General features: G+C 43.1%; 1 protein-coding gene across 1 annotated transcript; it reads right to left on the bottom strand.

Annotated features, from left to right (window-relative positions):
- Positions 1 to 4,603: 4,603 nt before the first annotated feature.
- On the bottom strand, positions 4,604 to 12,361 carry ERICH5 (glutamate rich 5). The gene is made up of 4 exons (XM_048286862.1): positions 12,289 to 12,361; positions 10,289 to 10,708; positions 8,222 to 8,338; positions 4,604 to 4,946 (listed from the first exon to the last, which is right to left on the bottom strand). Exons 1-4 carry the CDS (start codon positions 12,359 to 12,361, stop codon positions 4,924 to 4,926), a joined length of 633 nt encoding a protein of 210 aa, XP_048142819.1. The 3' UTR covers positions 4,604 to 4,923.
- Positions 12,362 to 22,650: the final 10,289 nt, after the last annotated feature.

Below are 22,650 nucleotides of genomic sequence, written 5' to 3'. Positions count from 1 at the left end.
CCCTCCCCCACCCAGGTTCAGAAAGAAATTTCTTGGAGGAAAGTGAAAAAAGCTGTTTATTTAACAAGCAGGGTGCATGCAGGCACAAAAAAGAATGAATAATGTTAAATAATAAAAACTCTCGCTGTGGAGAAGACCTGGTAGATTCAGAGTCCTTTCTGTAGGTGTGTCTCTGCTCTCTCCGGAGCTGGGTGTGGCGTGGGCCCTCCAGGCTGTGGTGTGGGGCCTCCTGGTGATGGGGTTCTGGACTGGAGCAAAGCTGAACAGTTCCAGGAGAAGAAGAAGAAGCCACAGTCCCAGAAAAAATTTCTTGCCTCAGCTAATAAACGAGAAGCTAGCTAAAAAGCAAAGGAATGCAACTCTCTTCCCTGCTGTGGAGCTGAGAGCTGGGGGGAGACCGCTGGAGGAATTCCACCGCCTTTTCCCCCTCCGTGGTCTCAGATCTGGCTTAAAGGCACAGAAAGGCACAGGATTCATGTCTGGGCAATAAGCAGGCAATAGGGGATACAGCATCATAAAGTCACCCCAAGACATTCCACCCAATGAAAGCTCTTTCCAGTCCCCCCTTGTGTGATCACACTCTCTTCGTATTGGTAAGCCGCAGAAGCCGTGAGGGGAGGCCATAACGCTGCTTTGTCACAGGTCAAGTCCCAATACTGTGGGTTCAGCTCTCTGACAGTTCAACGCCAAAGTTCAGTTCTCCTGTGTGTGCATTTCTGTGCATAAAGCCTATTGATGCGCCTCTTGCATACTTCCACCTGGTTCATGACTTTCATATGGTAAACATGCAAGAAGAATCCAATCTGGCAGCATCGTGTTAATGTCAATCTTTCCATGGCACATACAGATGTTGCCTTGTCTGAATATCCCCCTCCATTCAATATCACAGCCACAGTGCATGAATCATCTTCCATCCTTGAATAAACTGTAGGTGTTGCACTTGGGCGTTCTTACCTTCCTGCTCACCAGCCATGCTTTCCAGCTCTTGTTACCTCAGCTGCACTATTGCAGTAAGTATATTTTGTATTTTTTCTGCATTCCTGGTATCCCTTTAGCATACGCCAGAAGAGCCATTGGAAAGTTGTGAGAACAGTCAGCCCTACTTAGCCATCCTAGATTTGATGTGAAACAGCCATTTCTGCTTTTCACTGAGCTTATGAATTGTACCTTTATAGAAAAAAGGTTCATAATGAGGTTCTCACAGCAAATATGTGCAGATGTATGTTTTTTTTTTGGTTTTTTTTTTTTTGTAGTATTATCTTGCTTTCTTTGGGAGATAATTACTTTTATTAGAAGCAAGATAATGCTTTTCGTATTTCAAACAGCAAACTTCCAAACAGCCTTTGAAAAATGCCTGACTTTTCTCTAAATAAACTTCCTATACATGAACTTTTATTAGTTTTGGCTTCTGCTCTTGTTCTGCCTCCTTGGCTGTACTAATAATGTACCTTATGCTCTACAGCTCTGACTCCATAAGCAATCCCACCTAAGAAAAAACACACTCAGACTTGTTAGGAAGGAGCTAGTACCAATATGGCAATGACTTTCTAGGAAACACAAAGCAGATGTTGCTTCATTTTGTCAATAATAATTAAGAATAATGTAACTGAATGGAGTCACATTTAAACTTTTAAACGGAGATTAATTCCTAATTTATATTTAGGTTTCTCTGTTACAGCTTTGTTGAGGTGTAATTACTTGATTGGGATTTATTTCACTGATTTGTAGCAGATTTAGTTCAAGTTTGCTGTAAATCAGCTGATTTCAAGAGTCTTGAACGTGATCTAAGTTCAGCCTTTTATAACCACAGTGGTTATTCCTTCTTACTGCTTCCGTTCTTCCCCACTACCTACCTTACCTGTGTCGTGCAGCCTCTCTGCCCACCTCGAACCCAACACTAGATGGCAGTTTCGATATTTTTTTGGCGTGCTGACCTGTGCATTGCCGGTATAAGTCCATTATAGCACTCCTTGGGAGACTTCGGTGGTAGGAGATTGAATATACCATTGCTTTCCACAGTAAGGGACAGTCTGAGACTGAAATGTAAATGAAACACCTGGAAAAAGTTGCATGTTGGATGCAGCTAACAAGGCAGAACACACTGCTTTCATTAAGTGTTTTTATCAGTAAGTAGGTGCCATTCTGCAAAAACTCAGGAACTGAAATTCACTTTTAGCTTTATGATTCTTCAGGTGAAGACAGTTGCAGTTTTTAGACTACGTATTTAAATCAAGGCCATTCAAGACATTTTCTTGATATGTATTCTTCTGGTACAGAAAGTCTATAATAACTGAAATAAACTCTCCTATTTACAGCTATAACATAGTGGTTCTCAAAAGAAAAAATCAGCCTTCACAGAGAAGTTTAAAACATTTATTTTATTTAAGCAGTGTTATATTATTTGATTCTATTCTTTAAAACAAAAAGGCTAACACCCATGATTCTCCAATATGAAAAGCTTATCTCTTAGGTCTTAATTTGCAAACTACCCAGTATGTGGGCATTTAATAAATCCAGTTTTAAATAGAGGTTAAGTTGAATACGGCTTTTTTTTTCCTTTGCTAGACTGAGATACATGCAGAATACAAAGTTGCAATTCAGCTCGTGGCATCCTGATTTCACCCTTTAAAATTTGTTTCTATCACATTTAACTAAAAAAACACAGCAAAACAGGTCTTCTCTTTCTGTGAAAGTAAAGCAATATATAAAGTACCAAAATGTGTATGTTCTATCAAGTGTTTCTTTTAGTAAGACTCTTTATTCTTAAAATGATTATATTCTCTACAGAGGAAACAGTGCAAAAAATAAATTTAATAAATCTGTGTTCTCTTAAAGCACATAAACTGCCCCAATCTTCTTCTACCAGCACTTGTTCTTGCTGCAGTGTTTACCTCAAAGCAGTTCCTCACTGAGTGAAAGAGCCAACCCGGGCCAGCCAGGTGGCCAGGTATCATCTAAGATCCTACAGCGTGGGTATGTGTCTGGACAGAGCTGACAGGGTGTAAATTTAACCTTTTCTAGGGCTGTGTTTATTGGTAATTAGAAAAAAAATTCTGCCAGAACTTTCTTGTTAGCTTGGAAATTAAGTTTGTTCGTTCAAAGTTTACTGCCCAGCACTCCTCGCAGCGAGGAATGATTACTTCCACCTTGGATGAAGTTGAGGGCTGAAGTTTGTTTAGCTTTTCACAAAATGCAAAACAATCATCAAAAATTCTTGACTGTATAAAAAAAAATAAAAAAAATATGTTGCTTTAGATCTGAAGGTGTATCCTGTAAACACAAATATTGGAGCATATCCTTTTCCAAGCTTTTAACATGAGAAAGCTCTTTGACAGAACAATTTCTGCTCCTTGCAACCTCCATGTAGTCCCAGGTTTGCAGAGGCAAAAAACTGCAGGCACTGTTCCTTTATCCACAGTACGTGCTTTGGTAGCTCCCAGACCATGAGTACTAGATCTCAATGAAATTTGCATGGAAGGGACATCTTTCATTTCTCAGGGCAGGATGTTCAGCATATTTCTAGCAGGCACATTGTGATAATTTAGGTGATTTAACTTTTCATGTTTAACACAGTATCAAGCATATTTCCTCTTTAGGAAAGGAAGAATAGATTTCATCTGTTGTGATTATAGAATATGTAAGGGTGAAGATGATTAAGAAAGACTGCTACCATTCAGTCACTGACTGGTTTATATTCCTCGTTTTCATCTGCGTTGTTAACGATGTGAAGAAGCTGAACAGCGAGGTAAGAACATAGTCACCTGTCTTCCTTGTTACAACAGTGGTAGAAAGAGAGACTCTGAGGTGAGCAGGTCATTTTGACACCCTTGTATCTTCACGTTTTATTTCCAAATGCTGTCTCCTCTGTTGCTATGAAGACTACTGATTTCTGTCACAGAGCTCTTGTTGGTTTATGCTTAAAAATGGTTTAATGCTTGCCAGACTGCAATTCATGATCTTGCAAGTAGTCAGCCTGTCTCTGCCAATTTAATCTCCTGTGTTTTGGAGTGGGGCTGTGCTGGCACATGTGCTGCTGGCTGAACTGAATTCCCAGCTCACAGGAGGAAATCAGCCATGAGATGCAGCTGAAGATGGAAGTGCTTGGGGTTTCCTGGAACATGGCTGTACACCCAGCCCAGTCCTATGTCACTGCGGGGTGTTCTCATTCTTCTCAGTACCTGTTCCCCCACTCCTCTGCTCTCCAAAGTGCATGGTGTTGTTTTTCATGGCTTTTTTTCATGGAATGGTTTGAGTATGTGGATAAAAAGTTTGACTACTTCTGTTTGAATTTTTAATGCTCACTTTAATGTCAATAGATTTTTTAATAGAACTAGCAGCTCATTTTAGCTTCTCTATTACAGAAGGCTAGAAAAACTAAAAAATAAATTAAAAATGACATCCACCTAGCAAAAGTTCCCTAAAAAAAAAGTATGCTAATTCTAAAAGTTTATGGTCTTGCCTACAGGAAGTTGATATTAAATGAAGCTGACAAGTTCATAAGAGTGCTGCTAAACAGAAAACCTTAGATTTAGTGATACAGCCAAGAACTATCAGCTTACTCAAAAGGTTAATAGGCCAAGGATAGCAATTAGGTTATAAGTCAGTTTTCTGAACCTGGGAAAAACTCCTAATTGAAAAATGAACGATTATACTCCCGTTGAAATATTATCCTGCTATGTATAGAAGGCACTCTGTGGCAGGGAGATGGAAGTTCAGGTATTTCAAACACTTGAAGTCTTGGCAGCTTGACTTCAAAATATCTGTATTACATAAAACTTTTTCTTATGCCTCCTATTCATGTGTTTGTAGTTTGTGGTTCAATCCATAAAAGCCTTTCTATTTTCCCAGCCCAATAAAATTTTAAAATGTTCATATGAACAGAAGAGCAGGCCCAAGAAGAGGACATTCATTGAAACATAACTTCTATTCCTTGTTATTAGCTGTCTCTGAAACACATGAAAAAAAATTAATTTAGCAATTAATGGAAGGTATAACTCGATATTCACTAAATCTTATGGGAGCTCAAAGGGAAAGCTCCCTGGAGGCATCACAGAATGAAGGGGATGTCTCCTCCCACATTTGTAAGAATGTTCTGTGTGGACCTAAAAGCAGCCACTGGTTCTGCTTCCTCTTCCCCCATCTCATTCCTGCACAGTCTTCCTGTTACAGACATTAACACCACTTCTGTGTGTCACTGCAACAGTCTCGAGCTCCTTCTCACCCTGCTGCCTTTTCTCTTAACATCTTTTGAAATCACTACATCATTCCAGTCAGATTTGACATAGAGGCAGGCATTTTATGGACAGTAAATCCTAAATAAGGACAAGGGACAAAGGGCATAAATTGACGTATAGGGTATTACCCTTAAATACAGGAATTTTTTTCTGTAAGGACAGGTAAGTTACAGGAATAGGCTGCCCACAATTGATGGAGTCTCCATCCCTGGAGATTCAAAACTCAGCAGGACAACCTGTTCCTGCTTTGAGCAGGACTAGACAAGCTCCAGCAGTATTCCTCTACCTCAGCTATTCCATGACAAAGTATGGCTGAGGAACTGTCCCCAGCCCCTGAAGCTGCTGTTGGCCATCAGCAGCTGAGAAGCTCTGGGGCTCACTTCATAGCTAATAGATAGTGCCCTAGGGGATGATTGGCTGAAATCACAGTGTCAGGCCATCTCAGCTCAAAGTACTTCTTTCCCAGCTAGAAGACTCTGAAAGGATAGGGAACATGGGAATGTGGGACTTGTCATGCTGAATTGTGGTGTTCCATGAGGGTGGGTAGGGAACACAGGAAAGGTAGGAAATTTGCGTGGAAGTGAAGGTAACCAACAAAAGATATCCAACTGCAGTGACTCTGTGGCTAAGATTGTTAATATAACATGAAAAAAGCCAACTCCCTTTAAGGGTTTCAAATTCCACACACTTAGCATGTCACTGAGCATTCCCTTGCTCTTAAGTGGACATCAGCTACCTTTAGAGCCCTATTTTTTTTTTTTTTAACTAGGATCAGCTTGTATCCTCTTAGTCATACCCTCCTAGAGACAAATCCCTGAATGTTTTTGATGTGTCTCAAAGTAAGAATTTTTCCATTCCCTTAAGCAGGCTTGCTTTCCTACCCAGAATCTTGCTTTATTTCTTCAATATCCTTTCAAGATGGAAGAATTGCTCCCTTACACAACAGAATCCCAGGTTTAAATGGTCACTGTTCTGTTCTTAGCATTGTTTGTTTCTCTTGCCTGCAGCTGTTCTCTGAGCTGTGTCAGTGCACTCCCATCATCTGAAATCCATTACAGACATAGAAGCAGGGCTGCTCTTTCTGCTCCGTTACAAAACTGTTGGGGAGAATACTGTCAAAGCAGGAAAATGGAGGAAGAATTTCAATAAAGCTGTAATCATCGCTGGGTGAAATTTCTGGAAATGTTCAAGGTCAGGTTGGATGGGGCCCCAAGCAACCTGTTCTAATGTGTGGCATCCCTGCCCATGGCAGGAGGGTTGAAACTAGGTGTCTTTAAGGTCCATTCCCACCCAAGCTTTTCTATGATTCTCTTGCTCTTCAGGAGTAGGAAGATGTTCTTTGAGGTTTCCTACAATCAAGTTAAGTGCTTCGCTGAATTCACAGCACAGAGAGATGATTCCTTGCAAAAGCATAGGAGCTTTTAGAAAAGACATAATTTTAAGACATTAGAAACAAGTTGATTGATTAAACTTGTTTTGACTTCATAGGCAAAGCTATCTGGCATAAATTTAAAGATCCTGCAAAAGAACAGTTGTCAATGGCCAACAACTGCTTGTCTTCACAGGCTAGCTTAAAAAGTAACAATCTTTGTAAAGATGAGCAACCGTCAAACATGAAAATTAAAGGGATCTGAGCATTAGCATTTTTTTTTATCACTGATCTAAAGAAGCATAAGCATTGACCAAACTGCTTGATCACCAGCCTACTAGTCTTTCAGACTGTAGTGCTTATGCTGAAAACCTTTTCCCCTTAGCCCTCTAGCAGAAACATAAGCAGCAGTGCAACATGCTGGCTTGCCGCTGGCAGCCCTAAGGCTGTGACACATACTAGCATTGGGAAGGAACCAAAGACTGCTCACCCCAGGTGCAAGAGGTTCCTTTGGAAGTCATGAAAAGCACTGGTGTAAGGTATCTACCACCCTTTCTGCTGAAGCTGTTATCTTCTGAATTACATAAATACTCCCTAGCCCAGAGAGATTCCAAGCATGACTCAGTACACCAGTGATTAGGAGGGAGGGGAGAGAGAGAGGTGGTTCCAGCTATTGCAGTAACATTCGCTGGGGGAAAGGAGGAGTTGTCTGCATTGCCTGATCATCCTTTTCTACATTCCAGCAATACCATAGAGTAACCTGTGGTGGTGGAATCACCATTTCTGGAGGCGTTCAAAAAACGTGTGGATGTGGCACTTAGGGACAGGATTTAGTGATGGACCTGGCAGTTCTGGGTTAACAGTTGGACTCAGTGATCTTAAAGGTCTTTTCCAACCTAAATGATTCTATGATTCTAATTCTGCCTTCTGGGGCATATGAACACCTTACATGATAGACTTAAGTGTGAGGTTCTTAGTCAATGTGGAGGAAGAAAAAGAAAGAACTTTTGTAGAAAGACTGTGGTGACAGAATTTTGACCATAATCTCAAAGTCTGCCAGAGGGATATCTTATCCCCTTAAATTTTTCTCTTCACTGGCGTAACAGTTTTCCAGAGTTACTTTATTTGGCTTGTGACTTTTCCTTCCCACCATGTGACTGAATATGCTATGCAACGTGCTTTTACCACAGCACCACACTGCTGATTTCAGCTGATAAGGAGAACAAGGGGATCTAAAATGGCTGGCATAGAATGGTAATCACAAAGCAGCATTAATGCTTAGCTTACAAAAACAAGCCTGCAAATAATAATGAGCAGAGTAATGATTTTAACAAAGGCTTTTATTTTCCAAGACTGCATGTTACAGTCCATCATTCTTCCCAAAGAGGGAAAAGTTATCACTGGTAAGGCTCATGTGTTATATAAAGATGACCCATGTAAAAAGCATGACTTCCAATTGATTGTTCCAAAAATGTCTTTTAATGTAAAGTATTTTTGACTCTCTCTTGTGTAAAAATGCAGAAAGCAGCTGTATGCCAACAGGGGATTAAGGACAGCACAGTCTTTGCTGTCTCTTAAACAATAACCCATATGGTACTTCCCTCCTCTGTCAACATACCTATCTCTGTCGCTGCTGCACTATCCACAGCTTCTCCTGTTTCCTCTTCTTTTGTTTCAGGCCCTTCACTTACTGTCTCACTGACCAGCTCAGTTTCCACCTGTTCTCTCGTCTCACCTGGGAAGGGTAACCACGGAGATCAAATTAGGATCCACTGAGAAAAAGCACCAAGTGCCCCAGCTCCTTTCTGTAAACAGTTTTGCTTTGTCAGCTCTCCAAAGCCCCTTACCAAGGTACCCCCTGAATGAACCCATAGAGAACAAGATGATCCCAAACACTTTTCATCATCCAGCTATACGGTTGCCTCATGCCTATGGAGTTCTCCTAATGCTTTCACAAAATCCTGTTGATGCTGTATCCAAAGTAAATAATGAGTACTATTTCTGTTCAAATTATTTTTCCTGGATTTTATTTCATGTATGTGCAATTTTATTTGCAACTGGAATTAAACAGAAATAGAAAACATAGTAACATGCAAGTCTGGCTGAAACCCTGCTTTCTGAGGGAAGCTGCTGCCTTACTCATTTCCTCATATAGCTATGGAAGCATAAAGGAAAGCAAAACAAATGCTAAGTATCATATATACCATAGCATAAAAATAGAAAAGCCCTTCTTCATCAGATGCGTCACAGAAAGAGAATTCACACAAGTTAAGATATTACTTACACCTTGTAAGTAATAGGAGCAAAACTTTTTTCCCCAAAAGCCTTGTTCACTCACCCTGCACACATCACTTGGTGCTTAAAGCTTTACAACTCATCTTCAGCCAGACACACAACTGTAAACATGTTTCCACTGATGAGAGGTGACAAGACAAGGTCCAGGACATGCTGCTCTGCCTCCGGCACTGCCCTGAGGCTTAGAAATGGTGAATAATAAAATTGGAGTTTGCAGCTGGGCAGGATGTGTGTTTAACAGGTGAACAACCTGTCATTTATTGCTTACATAAAACGAGGCTTTATTCCAAAGGATGGATGCCCATTTTATGTAGAGGACAAAATTCTTTTGTGAAGGGACACAGGAGAGGACAAAGCATTGCAACAACTATGCTCAGCTACTGGGATGCAAAGAATGAGATTCATATAGCCAGTTCAGTGACGTGCAAAGCAAAGCCACAGGATTAGTGATAGTGTGTGTAAGTGGCTCTGGACTTCCACAGATCAGTCCTTCTGCATCTTGCACTTCTTCAAGGCAAAAGTGGAGTGAGGAAACCTGCTGATACCATGTCTCCCTCATGTGCTTCACCTGCTTAATCCCTGAAGAAGAGCTACCCCAGGATGTATCTGATTCTTTACTGAGCTAGTTTGTACCATTTAGGAGAAATTTGATTCCTCCTGTGAAATGTTCATCTTCTGCATGTGCAGTCTATGTCCTCTGGGCACTAACCCAAAGATGAACACAGCCTGCAATTTCCAGGAAGGAGCCCACCTCCAGCTAAAGGTCCCTCCACAGCACATGGAAATACCTGTCATTGCAGACACCACTGCTTCCTCACACAGCCTCTCTCCCCACCCAGTCACCCCCAAGCATTTGTGGAAAGACAGCCCCATGTCTCTCCACTACTACTTCTATTCTGCTTGTCTTATAGCCAAGCTTCTAGGACAGACTGGACATGCCAAGCATGCATCAAAGAGATGCTTTTTCTTCTACATCCAAACATGCACCCTCCAGCTTTATGTGTGCAAGGGTAGTTGCTTTGTAATTAATACATGTGACTAAGTAATTGAGCCTTTGGGCTGTGCAAATACTAAGGAATGTGTCTGAGCTACCCAGAGACACAATGTTTTAAGTGAGAGGTATGGTGGGACATTTTACCTGCTAAGAACAAAAAGGACATGAAATGAAGTAGCAGAGGTGGAAATGCTGACTAAATTTATTACAGCTTGGACTTGTAAATCTGAGGCTTCCCCAGCCACATTCTTCTATGCCTCACATCATACAGACTCCCTGGACCAAATTCTGACTCCAGAAGCTCATTTGAGGCTCTTAGTAAAGTCAAAAGAACCCACGCAGGAGTCCCTGGAGGCAAATTTTGGTCTCCTGAATTTATGAAAGCACAAATATTACCCTCAATGAAGTGGTCCTCTTCAGTAACATGTACTTTCTCGACGACTTCCACTACAGAGCTGTCGCTGTCCTCTACCAGCCCACTGTCCTCTGCTGGTCCTGGTGAAGGTGCCCCAGCATCTTCTCCCGGTGCTGGCGGTGAAGGCCCCCTGCTCTCCTCTCGCCACGCAGAGGGCAGCTCAGAGCTCTTCTCTTCTCCTGCAGGCAGGGGCTCGGTGCCCTCTGGCTCCTCCCTTTTACTGACCGAATCTGTCTTCCCCTCCACATCCAGGATCATGGCTGAAGCCTCCTCTCCCGGCCGGTGCTCGCCTGGGTTGGTCTCCTCAGAGGCAAGGCTCACACATTCTGCTGGGTCCAACTGTGTTTGGTCAGCTACAGTTTCATGGTCATCTGCAGTCCGGGTGTTTGCACCTGATGATGCTTTTAGTTACAGTAGGGCAAGGAAAGGGAAAAGATAATTACAGATAATCGGTGAATGGGCACATAAACTGGATAACAACTAAATTCACAGTGAACCACACTTGTCTCTTTGACAAGTGTGTCTCTGAACACTTGTCTCTTTGACAAGCACTGCCTGGCTATGGATAATACTCCCTCACAGGTCTGCTGCACATATCCAGTAGAGGATGGTGCTGCTCTTACATTAAAAATAAGTTTTCATTTGAAACACCTAATATATTTTTATATGAAGAGAGCAGACCTGTTTGCAAGTCAATGTTCTACTACATTTTGCCTTATGAATCTGCAGTGTGCAGGTGGTTTGCTGGTGACAAGACACTGCAAGGAAGCACCTTTTCCTGCCCCAAATCAAGCACAGGATCAATGTGGGGAGTGTGAGGGAGCTGCTGTCCTGGGCTTCGTGTGAGAAGTTCTGGTGGTACCTTCAGGTGGACTGAATAAAAACCCTGAGAACCCAAAGGATGAGCAGTGCCCACTTCTTAAAGCAAAAACCACTTTGTCTGTCTTTTTCAGTACTAAACTACCATTCATAGTATGATTTGTCTAATGAAAAATTCAACAACAGGAAGCCTAAACAAGTTAAAACGTCTGCTTCTTTCATCTTTCATCAACTTATTGGCTAGTAAAGCAAATGGCTTTGGCAGAAAAAAATTATGAATAAAGAACTGACAAAATTGCTTTGACAGGTATTTAAGGATAAAAGCTGAAGACTCAAAATGAGCTATACTACTTATCAGACTGACTTACTAACATTCTAATTAAATTCAGTTTGACAGGATCTTGTACTTAACCTTTTCCTAAAGAATGTCAGGATGAAACCCTTGGTAATTCATGCATGAAATCCGTTTATATAATAATTAAAAAACTGGAAAAACTATTTTCTGAGAAAATTGTGATTGCAGTGTCAAAGCCAGCAAGCAGAACCACATGATACTGTTCGTAGATGAACACATCTGTATATGTTTATACAGACATAGATGAACAGAAAAAAAATGTAATACACCCTGCTCTTAAAACATCTGCTTGAATACTGCTGCCCTTAAAGTAAGTTTACAGTTCTTTTGAGACGTTCAAACAAAACACTTCCCCAGCAAGTGTCACCTAGTCAGCATGTGCCTACAGACCCAGGGAAGGATGGCTAAGCCAGAAGAACAAGAACTGGGAATCTGGACTGCTGAGACAGACAGAAGGCAACTTCGACTATGAGACAGATAAAATCTCATTTGTCTCAGGAACTGTCAAACCATCCAAGTTCCAACCAACCCCTCCAAATCCACAGTGGTATGGCAATTCATAATGCAACTCAAACAACAGGAGGTAAACTCAGCTACACGTCTCGGATCGCAGAACCCCCCCCAGGGCAAGACCCTGCCTCTGACAGCTGCTGAGGGGCAGGGGAAAGGGCAGAGGGCGCCAGCCCACGGGGCTGAGTGTCAATCCATCAGTGGAATTCCTTTGTCAACCTGTTCAAGCCCCTTTTCAGACTGTTTACACTCAGTCTCCACGATGACCAATGGCAATGAGGGCTGCAGCCCGCTTACATCCCCTGTAAAACACATCCTGGCTGTTTTTAAGCCTGCTGCTGGTCATTTCATCAAGTGGAAGTTCCTGCATTACGAGAAACAGCAAATATATTTCCCCGATTACTTTCTCTAGATCTCTATCACACCTTGTCTTCCAAGCATTCCTTTTCCTAAAATGAAGCTCAAGGTGAAACAGGTATCCAATCAGAATAACAGTGAGTAAATCTTAAGCTATTCTAAGCAGTGATTAAAAAAGCAATGTATGCTCAGAGACCAGACATTCAATCTTTTCACATTTTTATTTTTTGTCCCTTTAGACACTTTTCATGCCTTCACCTTGCTCAGTGCCAGATGGACAGGGAGCATTTAAAACCTACAGACAGAAACAAATGAGCTGTGAAAATTAGCATATTATACAGAGTTTTAATTTGTGTTAGCAGTAAAAGAAATAATTCAAATGTACTATTACTAGGAATCTCCTGCAGCTCCTATAAACATCAGTCCTGTAACTTCCAGCTAGCCCTCTCTTCATCAAAATGTTTCATACAAATTGGATTATAAAATACTGCCATGCAACACAAATCCGCGCTGCTGGAGACCCTGGAAGCATTCCTCTTTTCTCATCTGAAATGCAAAAAAATCCCTAATATAGAAAAAATAAATCCTCTCAGTAATCTGTTCAATACCTTTATCCCCAAGAAAAATGAACATCATGTGGCAGTCAGCATTCCTAGGATTCCTTCTAGTTTTGTTTTATTTTTAAATTTAAAATTTTTATTTTCCCTGCTGTAGACTATTTCAGCTAGAGAAACAAAGAAAAACACAGTGAATGTAAGTGGGCCATGGCTACAGTATTTTCCCTTTGCCTTCTTTCTTTCCTTTTGGAAAAGCCTCAAAGTTTTGTGAGTTACACATCAACAGAAGGAAATGAAATACATTTTCCTCTATTAACATATTTAGATAAGTTTTTTTTCAAATTATCTTTTCTTATCAAAGTAAATTAGAAAATTGTTAACATACCTGGTTGGTAATTGCCCAATTAATGCAGATCTTTCTGCTGTAATTACAAACTGCATTTTATCCTTACCATGACGTTAGTGTATGTATTTAAGACATTTCATAACCTATCCTGCCTTGAACGTGCTTTTATATTTAAAATAAGAATACCTAAAATACTCAGAATAAATTACTTCCGTTGTTTCTTTGAGCCCTTCAGTGTTCCTGTGCAAGTATCTTTCAGTGGAGGATGGAAAGGCAGAGGAATTGGTACACTGACCATGTGAACGAGATAGCAGGTAGAGTATAAAGAGTTTTTTGCTGATACTTTCAGCAGGGCTCCTTGGTTTGCAGATGTGTGCTGGCTCTGCAGTGGCACAGACAACGTTCAACCCATACAACCTGCTCTCCTCTCTGCAGTCACAAGACACAGCACCTCAACACATCACACAGGATATAAACCCATACAAAAACCATGGATGCTGCAGGCAGAGTAACAACAATAGATCATAACTCAAGAATATAGGAAAGAAATGCAGTAAAATGAAATGCAAACAACTTTTATCTATCTGCCTTCAAGATGTATCTTTCTGGAGACGCCAATTCCTGTAACTGCAACATTCAGGTTCTTACAGAAGTGTTTCCAAACCTTCCTTGGAGCAAAGAGATAAATATGATAAATATGGAAACAGTTTTGTTTTACTTCCACTGAATAGCGAGGATATTCTTACAGAACATCCTACAAATATACCTTCCTCACAAAATTAGTCTGCTGTGACTTGAGCCGATTAAAGCCACAGGAACATTGCCAATGCTGCACGCTGTGTCGGGGCGGATTTTGTAAGAAAAAGGAAGGATAGTGGGGTCAGGTATTGCTAGTTCAGTATTCTTTTAAAGGGGGGAAGAAAGGGCACTAGACTGACAAGGTACTACACAATAGGACCAACAGCAGGACCTGTCTGGAAATTAAACAAACAAAAAAAGCCTGCGGAGCGGAATGGACTTAGGCATTCATTCACAAGAAACACCAGTTTCGAAGCCATCGCTCACGGGGCGCAGTTCCCTCCGCTGCGCGGGCAGAATTAAAAGCCGAGAGAAGCCCGACGGGCTTCTGCCCCCGCGTGATTTCTGCGGGACGCGCACCCGCAGCGCCTTCCCCGCGACGGGACGGGACGGGACAGGACCACCCTGAGAGCAGCGCGGCCCCGCACCCCCGGAGAGCTCCGCAGGCAGCCCCCGCCCGGCTCCCCCGGCCCCGCTCACCCCGCAGCGGCGGCGGCTCCTGGGGGCGGCTGCGGGCGCTGCTGGAGCAGCCCATGGCGGGGCCGGAGGGCTCTGCCGCCGCTCCCGACGGCCGGGTCGGCTCGGAGCGAGGCGAGGCGAGGCGTGGCTGGCGGGGCCGCCGGTCAGCACCGACCTACGGAGCCGGGAGGGTGGCGGGGCGGCCCCGGCGATGGAGCCTTAAACACTCCCCCGCCGCTCAGCCGGCGCCACCGCCACGGCCGTCCCTGCCCCAGGGCGGATTTCTGCGCTGTGTGCGGATGCCACAAGGTGTGAGTGGCAGCAGGCGGGAAGGGACTGCAGGTCCGTGTGCCCCAGAGTTGAACCCTGCGGGTGTGCACGTAAACCTCGTCAGCAAGCTTTGGGCCGCGTTAGCATCGAGTAGAGGAGACCCACAGCCCGGGATACAGCGTCCAGGTCTGTTAGACGGACTTGGAGGCCACGCCGATGTTTGGCGGTCCGTGAATGGGGCTGAGCTTATGAACCTGAGACTGAGGGTGTGGGGTTTCTTTAGGGAACCCCAGTCCGGACCAGGGAAGAGGAGCAGCAGCGCTGGGTTATCTGCACTGACTGTATGTGGTATGGGCATCCCGAGGGCTGTGCTCGAACACACACAGGAGCCGTGGCCTCGCTGCCAGCCCTCCCTGCACACAGGAACAGCTGCAGGATGCATCCGTGGGACTGGGAGGGACAGACCTCTGGGGTCTCAGCAACTCGGAGGCAAGAAGCAATCCCTGGTTTGCAGAGTCCTCTGGGTTCAGCAGCCACCTGTAACATCCTTACCATCAGCCTGAAAGGTAAAATAAAGACAATGTTATTTTTATACTTGCATATAGGCAAATCAGCAGATGTCCAGGAAAGCCAAGGTGGCCTAAAAAGTCCCCAGAGATTAGAAATGAAGAATCTTTGCCACACAATTTCTTGCATAAACAGATAATGTATTTATTGCTCCCAAGATATATTTGATTAAGTCAAATTTAGACTAATCACACATTCTTCTAAATTAACATTTTTTATCCACCCAGAAATTTATCCAGACAAATCATACTGTCTTTGGACATTTGTCCAGAGTTTGTGATGTTCCACAGCCAAGGTAGAGCAGTAGCAATAACTCCAATAATTTTGCAATAGTTCCTGCTTCCTCAGTTTGACACTTTTAAAAAATAACAGAAAAAAATTCCACAGTAGGCTCTATAGATTTCTCTGTGCCTATATATATGAGACACTAGACACTGCAATGCTGGTAACTTTAGGATTAGCAAAACAGGTTGATGTGTGACAACAAAAGCAGAGTGCAACAAAGGGCTTAGCAACTTTAAAATTAATTTCAGAAATATTTAACATTCATGCTGCTGGTGTGAAATCCTGACTGCTGTAGTGGGAGTGAGGTCAGTTCCCTACACAGCATGTGGGGGTTCCCTGTACAGCACAGATGAAGACACCCAGGGATCCCACTGCTCTGCTGCCACAGCTAGGAAAGTAGAAGTGTCTGTGACTGTGAAGGAGTACTGACAGCTGAGGACGCCTGACATGCCAGGAAACATACCTGATATCCCACCTTTCTTCTGTGATCTTTCAGGGAACAAAGTAAGGAGGATGGGCCACCAGGACAGATTCATCAAACACCAGGCACTGAGGAAAATAAAAAAGGGAAGGCAACATTCAGTTCATTCTCTTGCCTGCAGAGCTTTGTACCTGCTTCCCTCCCTGTCCTAGCCAAAGGGTGAGTTGTGCAGAGTTCACCTACCATCCAGCCTACTTAAACAGCAGAGAAGGGAATTCAAGGTTTACAAGGCCAGGGAGAGGGATCACATGTGAGCGTGTATTGGCAGCAAGGCTCACCAGGGGCTGCTCTGTACTTCATGTTTTTTAAACAGGCCTTGGATAGGATACAGAAATAGAAATGAGAACCCAAGGGCCATTTGGCAGGTGACTCCCACAAATGCTAAACAATGTCATGGTCTTCCCTCCTCCCACGACCGAAGGAGAAGTTGCATCCTTTCAGCAGGAAGTCTGGACACAACACAGCCAGTGCTGGAACTGGACGACAGGGCCTGGATTGCCACAGACCAGGCCAGGCTTGGACAACATGTGCCCACTGCAGAGCATTCAGCACAAACACATTCCCCCAGGATAACGACAAGCTGCCTCTCTGCCACTGCCCGACCTTCTGGGAGCTCAGGATTGTACAGAGCTTGTACAGTGTCCCAAAGAAATTCCTGCAAGTGATACAGTGGCTGCAGCATGATGTTGGCAGATGAAAATCCTTGGTAGGCTTCCCATCCTGTTCCTTCCTCTCAGCAGGGCACCTCTCCATGGACTCTCTGCCTCCTCTAATCCGAACCACCCTGGTACTGCCCCAAATGAAGGCAGTACCAAAGGAGCTAAAAAATAAAGAACCCTTTAAAAGCAAATCAACTAAACGATTATATTAAACTAGTTGTTTTTAAAAGGAAAACTATTTTATTCAGGAACACAAATTGGGAATTTAAAACTGAATGTAAACCATGAGTGTTCAGGGATAGCTGTATTTCCAGAGATAAAGCAACAAATACCTATGACCTCTTATATACAATCAGCAATACACTTCCAAAAGCAAACTTCACAAAGATTTCTCTAAGGCCCTGACAATTTTTAAGTTCTCCAGGCCAGTAGTATATGAGCAAACTTGTTGCACTCACTCCAGAGCTCACTAGCTGTTAAAATTTTTGAATATTTTAGATATTATTCCTACTGCAGCTATTAAATTTATATCTCTTTTCTGGTAGTCCCAAATCCTGGGACTTTCCAAATCACAGTGATTTTTCAAAATATTATGTTAATCAAGAGCTTTCTTTTTTGTGACTTCTTTTCTCAGCTCTTTGGGTGTTCTGTACAGAATGACCAGTACCTAAACAAGTAATAAAATATTCTAAATTGTTTATTGTGTCAAATAATTCAGGCCAAATGTTCCACTGATCCAAATGCTCCACTGAAGGCTGTTCTGTGATGCTGATTTATGAACTGCAGAGAGCTGCCTTCTGAAACAGCTATTTTTGTTTTGCAATGACCTTGTAACTTAGCTCCTAGTACATGCCTTGTAATTCCCTGGAAAGGAGGCAATCTGAAGAACTTCTTATCAAACTAATTACCATCTTTAGAAATCCACACCTGTGGATTTCTACAAAATTTGACCCTTAGAAAATGCAGTTTCTCATGGTACTGGCACTGGATTTAAGCTGGCTACACACATAGGTATACAAATGTATGTATTTGTACAGGTATATATTTATGTATGTGCATACACACATACTTAGCATGCCTTTACTGGCTGAAAATCTATCCAGGTCTGCAGATATTCAGGTATTCACAACAGACAGTATTTAACCTCAAGGTTTTCCCTGTTCCCTAATGTAGATACAAATATGCTGCTAGCAAGGATTTTCTTGCTATTTTCTAAGTCCATGAGAGATTTTTCTCTCTCACAGAAGAGGTAGCAGTTATGTAAACAACTAAACCACCTGCAATCTTGAAAAGTCTTGTTTATGGTACAGTAGAAAAATATTTTGACAATGGATGTTTTAGGATTTTAGCCAATCACCCCAGGGAGTGGCTGATCCTTTGTCCAATTAGACTATGAAGAAAAAAGTCTATAAAAGAGTTTGTAAAATAATTAAATAAATCAATCTTGCTGCACAATTCCTGCCTGCTGGATCTTCTCTCCTCCTCCTCCCTACAGCTATGGGACACGGTGATATACCCTAGGGCCTAGGCCAGCAGTAATACCCTAATGAGATAACTTTTCTGCACTTGACCCATTTTCCTCCACAACTCCTTTCTTTCTTTCCTTCCTTTCTCATAGTAAAGCTGCTGCAAGGGTGGGTGGGGAGAGGTTTTAGTTCAGATCTAGTGGACCTGTGCCTTACTGGGATCGTAAATGCCCAGTGATCTGAAACAAAGAGCTGCATTTGTCTGCCTGACAATACAGGGGATAGTCCGGTGCACAACCCTGTGAAAATCAGATGATCATATTTGCATTTGCTGTAAATGCAATGATTATCAGGGAACACAATCTGTCACTTTTAATAGACCTGATGTGCAAAACTAGAGAGTAATGGCTGCAGGTGTTCACACAACATTGTTGTGTAATTGTGCAGAGACTTGACCAGACTATAAATCAAAGCAGGACTGTATTTTTGCACATTTTCCATCCTATAAAAATAATATGTTCTGTTCGTATTGGTAAAATAAAGATATAGGCCTAGCTTGTCAAAAGATCAGTCTTTTTTTTTTGAATCTCGTCATTTAAGGTTAGCATGTGACCTGTGGCACCTGAAGGATGGCTATAGACATGCTGTCCCTCTTGCAGCGGCTTTAGCAGATGTTACAATTTGAAACCCCCCCCAGTCACACCACACATTTTCTGGAGCTTTCCTGGTAGCGGGTCAGTACCTGTTACCATCTCAGGCACCTGGCAGCCCTGACAAGGAGCAAGTCCTGAGTTCTACGCATTGCCTACTGACACTCAGGGAAAGGGGCTAAGCAGGGGTACAGCTTCAGATGTTCCTCTGCACCCCTGGCTGCCAGAGTGGTCCCCACTTCCTCTCAGGATCAGCAGTGCTGCCACTTCAGCTTTATAAAGACATCAGAAGTTCAGAGAATTTAACAGAATGATCCATCCCAGGCTGTACCGTAGGGTGCCCATGTACTGCTCATTTTTCAGACTTCAGAATGATTTTTTCTCATTCTTCTCTTTATCTTCTTTCCAACCTTTTCTCTCAGTTAACTATACACTGTCTACAACAGCACACATAATTAGCACACATACCTGTTTTCTTAGTACCTCATTTTACTGTTCATTGGATTTTCTGATGAGTGATGAGAAAACTTGATATTATTACCACTGCATTTGTGGGGGCAGTGCTTGGGGTTCTGTAACACAGAGAAGAAGTTGCTTTGGGATTTCTCTGCAGAAAGGCATGCTGCATGGATGAGCCCACATCTGCAGTATGTCCAGTGTTGACTCCTTGCAGCCAAATGGCTGCAAGAGACCCCATGGGTGATCCTGGCCAGCTCCAGCTGTGAGGGAAAACACATGAACTTGCTTGTCTGTCCTCAGGTATGTGTAACCCAGCCGCCACAGCTTGTTTGCTAATACAGTGGCATTGGTGTCAGTGCTGCTGCAGGAGATTCCCTGACTTCCCTTTTTAAGATACACTGAGTTGGTTTCATTCACCCAAAATTATGAAGTTGCTTTCTAATTTTTGGGATAGGTCAGTGTTCCACCAGTGATTTTTCTTGCAGTGTTCTCATTCCCTAATTCATACCTCTAACTGGTGCTTTCTTACACAACCTTGTCAGCATTTTAGTGGGGAAAAGTGGTGAAAGAACTTCAAGACCACTGCTCTCTGAATTAAGTTCTCTCTCTTTGTTGGAAACCTTGCTCCTACCCTCTCTTCAGGCAAGCACAGAGTTAGGCCAGGGTGAGGAGTGGTCCTGCTTTCCCCAAGTACTCTGCATTCCCTGCATGCTCATCTTCACTGCCAAACTGAGCATCAGCCTGCAGAGCCCTTGAGCCAGAGTAACACTGACTCAGCCCGAGAAGCAGTTGACTTCCCTGGCTGAGCATGGTGGGGCAGGCAGCGGGGACCACAGTGCCTGCTCTTAGTGCTGGGAGGGGTGCCACTGCTTTTTCTGAGGTTTCCAACCGCTCCCTGGATTGCTCTGGCTTGAGACTTGTTTGTTGGAGACGAGACATTGTCTGCTGCTTCCCTGCCTTTCTTCCATCTCTGCTGTATCATGGCCTCGTTGTGGAGGGGAGCTCAAGATCCTGTGCTGAGGGTGCCTGGGTGCCAAACTTTCCCTGATGTGCCTTCCCTCATTCCTTAATTCTCAAACAGCTGCTGTAAAGGCCCATCCACTCCCAGCTGCTGTTTTTAACAAAACAGTGGCTGTATAATATTGTTTAAGGAATTTTAGTGGGGCCAAAGCCTTTTCTTTCTTCTAGTGTAATTTTCATCTGATTTGGACTGGCCCTTTGTCTTTATAAAGGACGTTTTATGGACCACAGAGCCCCAGGAGAGGCCTTCACAGAAGGGAGATTTGGGGGGTGAGAGACAATAGTGCCCATTTCTGCATGTATTCCCACCGCCCCCAGCCTAATCCTTATTCACTCTAGATTTAGGGACAGAATTTGGGGTCCAGTGCCAAAAGTGTCTGTCAGAAAGTTCTTTCCGAAATGCAGAGATTTTTAAAAAGCACATTACTGAAAATAACTAGTTTTATAAACTGCTAAGGAAAATACTTTGTTCTCTCCTAACCTGAGTGGAGGTTGCAGGGTACCCTTGGAAACAGCTCCCTCTCCCGGAGACATGCATGGCTCCCACATCTTGCAAGGCGTCCTAAATCCTGGAATAGTCAAAAGGAATGGCAGCGAGGACTTCAACAAGAACGAGAATTTCAACAAGAACAAAAGACGAACGTTTCACCAGACCACAACCAACCGAGTAAAAGAATAAAGAGTTAAAAGCAAAGTCACAGTTTGATGGGGAATAACAGCAATGCACCTGAGGGATGGGACAAGGGGAAAAAGAGGAACAGGGAAAGAAAAAGACATAGAACGGAGTTTTCTTTTCAGTTGCCAAAGAAAAGTTTGAAGTATACTTCAAAATTAATTTAATCATACTCTGTAAAGGACGAAATTATTTTGTTTCAATAAAAGAAATTGGACTATAGAGACACATCAAAATGTAACATTTTTATATTATTATTTATATACTACATGGATAATTTATGTGCTTAATAGAGGCATTATTCCCAGACAATTTTACCTTTAGAGATGGAGTTAGTCTGAGTTCTTTTCACTTGGGATATTTCAACTCCATTTAAGTTTGGTGACATACCTTTCTAACATGCCTTTATCTCAGTGTTAGCAGTTTAGATGTTAATCTAGGTGCTTAAACTGTTCAGTCAAAACCTAAGGTTGTTACCCAGAAAAAAAAAGTTTGGGATGATGGTTTGCATTTTGACCAAAGGATGCCTGTCACTGAGAAGGCCATCCTGTTGGAAATATTTTGGTAAGGTCTGTGATCATACACCAGGAAAAGGTTACCAAGGAGGTAGCCATATCTCCAGGAGAAGGGCATAGTAGTATATTGCTATAAATTATTTCCCTTATTTGAAATAAGATCTATTAATATAAGCATACTAAAATAATTGAATGCAACGTTTTGTCTCATCTTTTTAGTTTGTTGGTCCATATTCCATATTGATAAAGGCATCAAACTTCCAACAAGCACAATACATTCCCATGCTTGTGCTAACCTGGGCGAGTCTAACAAAGCTCCTACGCTAGTTTTGCAATTTCATAAGAAATATACACGCTGGGATGCCTTTCCGGTGCAGGGTGTTAAGAGCACAAAGTCACACCAGCCAGCAGACCTGCTGTCTTGTGGCTGGATCCCTGAGCATCCTCTCGAGGGATGTCACAGGCAACCCCCGCAGCTCACACTCTGAGCATCCACACTGCTCATCCCTGCAGGCGCCAGCTGAGCTGGTGCTCTCTGCTCCTCCCTGCGCCAGCCTGGGGTGCTTGTTCTAGGGTGGACAGCACTGTGGGATCGAGCACAAATGTCCTTGGCCTGAAAATGGAAGCTTCATGTCACGGCCGTGTTCCCAAACAGTGCAGTGCGTGTGTGCTCAGCGAGATGGTTTTCAAGCTGGTGGCTTCCAGAGTGCACAGGGAGGCAGGAGGAGGTTTCCCTGCACTGTAACTCCGGCAGAGCCATGGCCTGAGCTGCATGGGGATGGGATGTTCTGGTGATACTCTGCCTGAAGTACTGTATTCAGCTCTGGGGTGCCCAGCACAGGAAGGACATCGACCTGTTGGACTGAGTCCAGAGCAGGCCATCAAGAGGATTAGAGGGGTGGAGCACTTCTCCTATGAGGAAAGGCTGAGAGAATTGGGATTGTTCAGCCTGGAAAAGAGAAGGCTTTGGGATGACCTGATTGTGGTCTTCCAGTACCTGAAGGGAACCTACAGGAAAGATGGAGAGAGACTTTTTTTCCACAAGAGCATGTAGTGGTAGTGACAGGAAAAAGGGAATGGCTTCAAACTGAAAAGAG

Source organism: Corvus hawaiiensis, chromosome 26, assembly GCF_020740725.1.
Source record: "Corvus hawaiiensis isolate bCorHaw1 chromosome 26, bCorHaw1.pri.cur, whole genome shotgun sequence".
Taxonomy (NCBI): domain Eukaryota; kingdom Metazoa; phylum Chordata; class Aves; order Passeriformes; family Corvidae; genus Corvus; species Corvus hawaiiensis.
The sequence above is the reverse complement of the archived record's forward strand: the minus strand, read 5'-3'. Positions and strand labels throughout refer to the sequence as shown.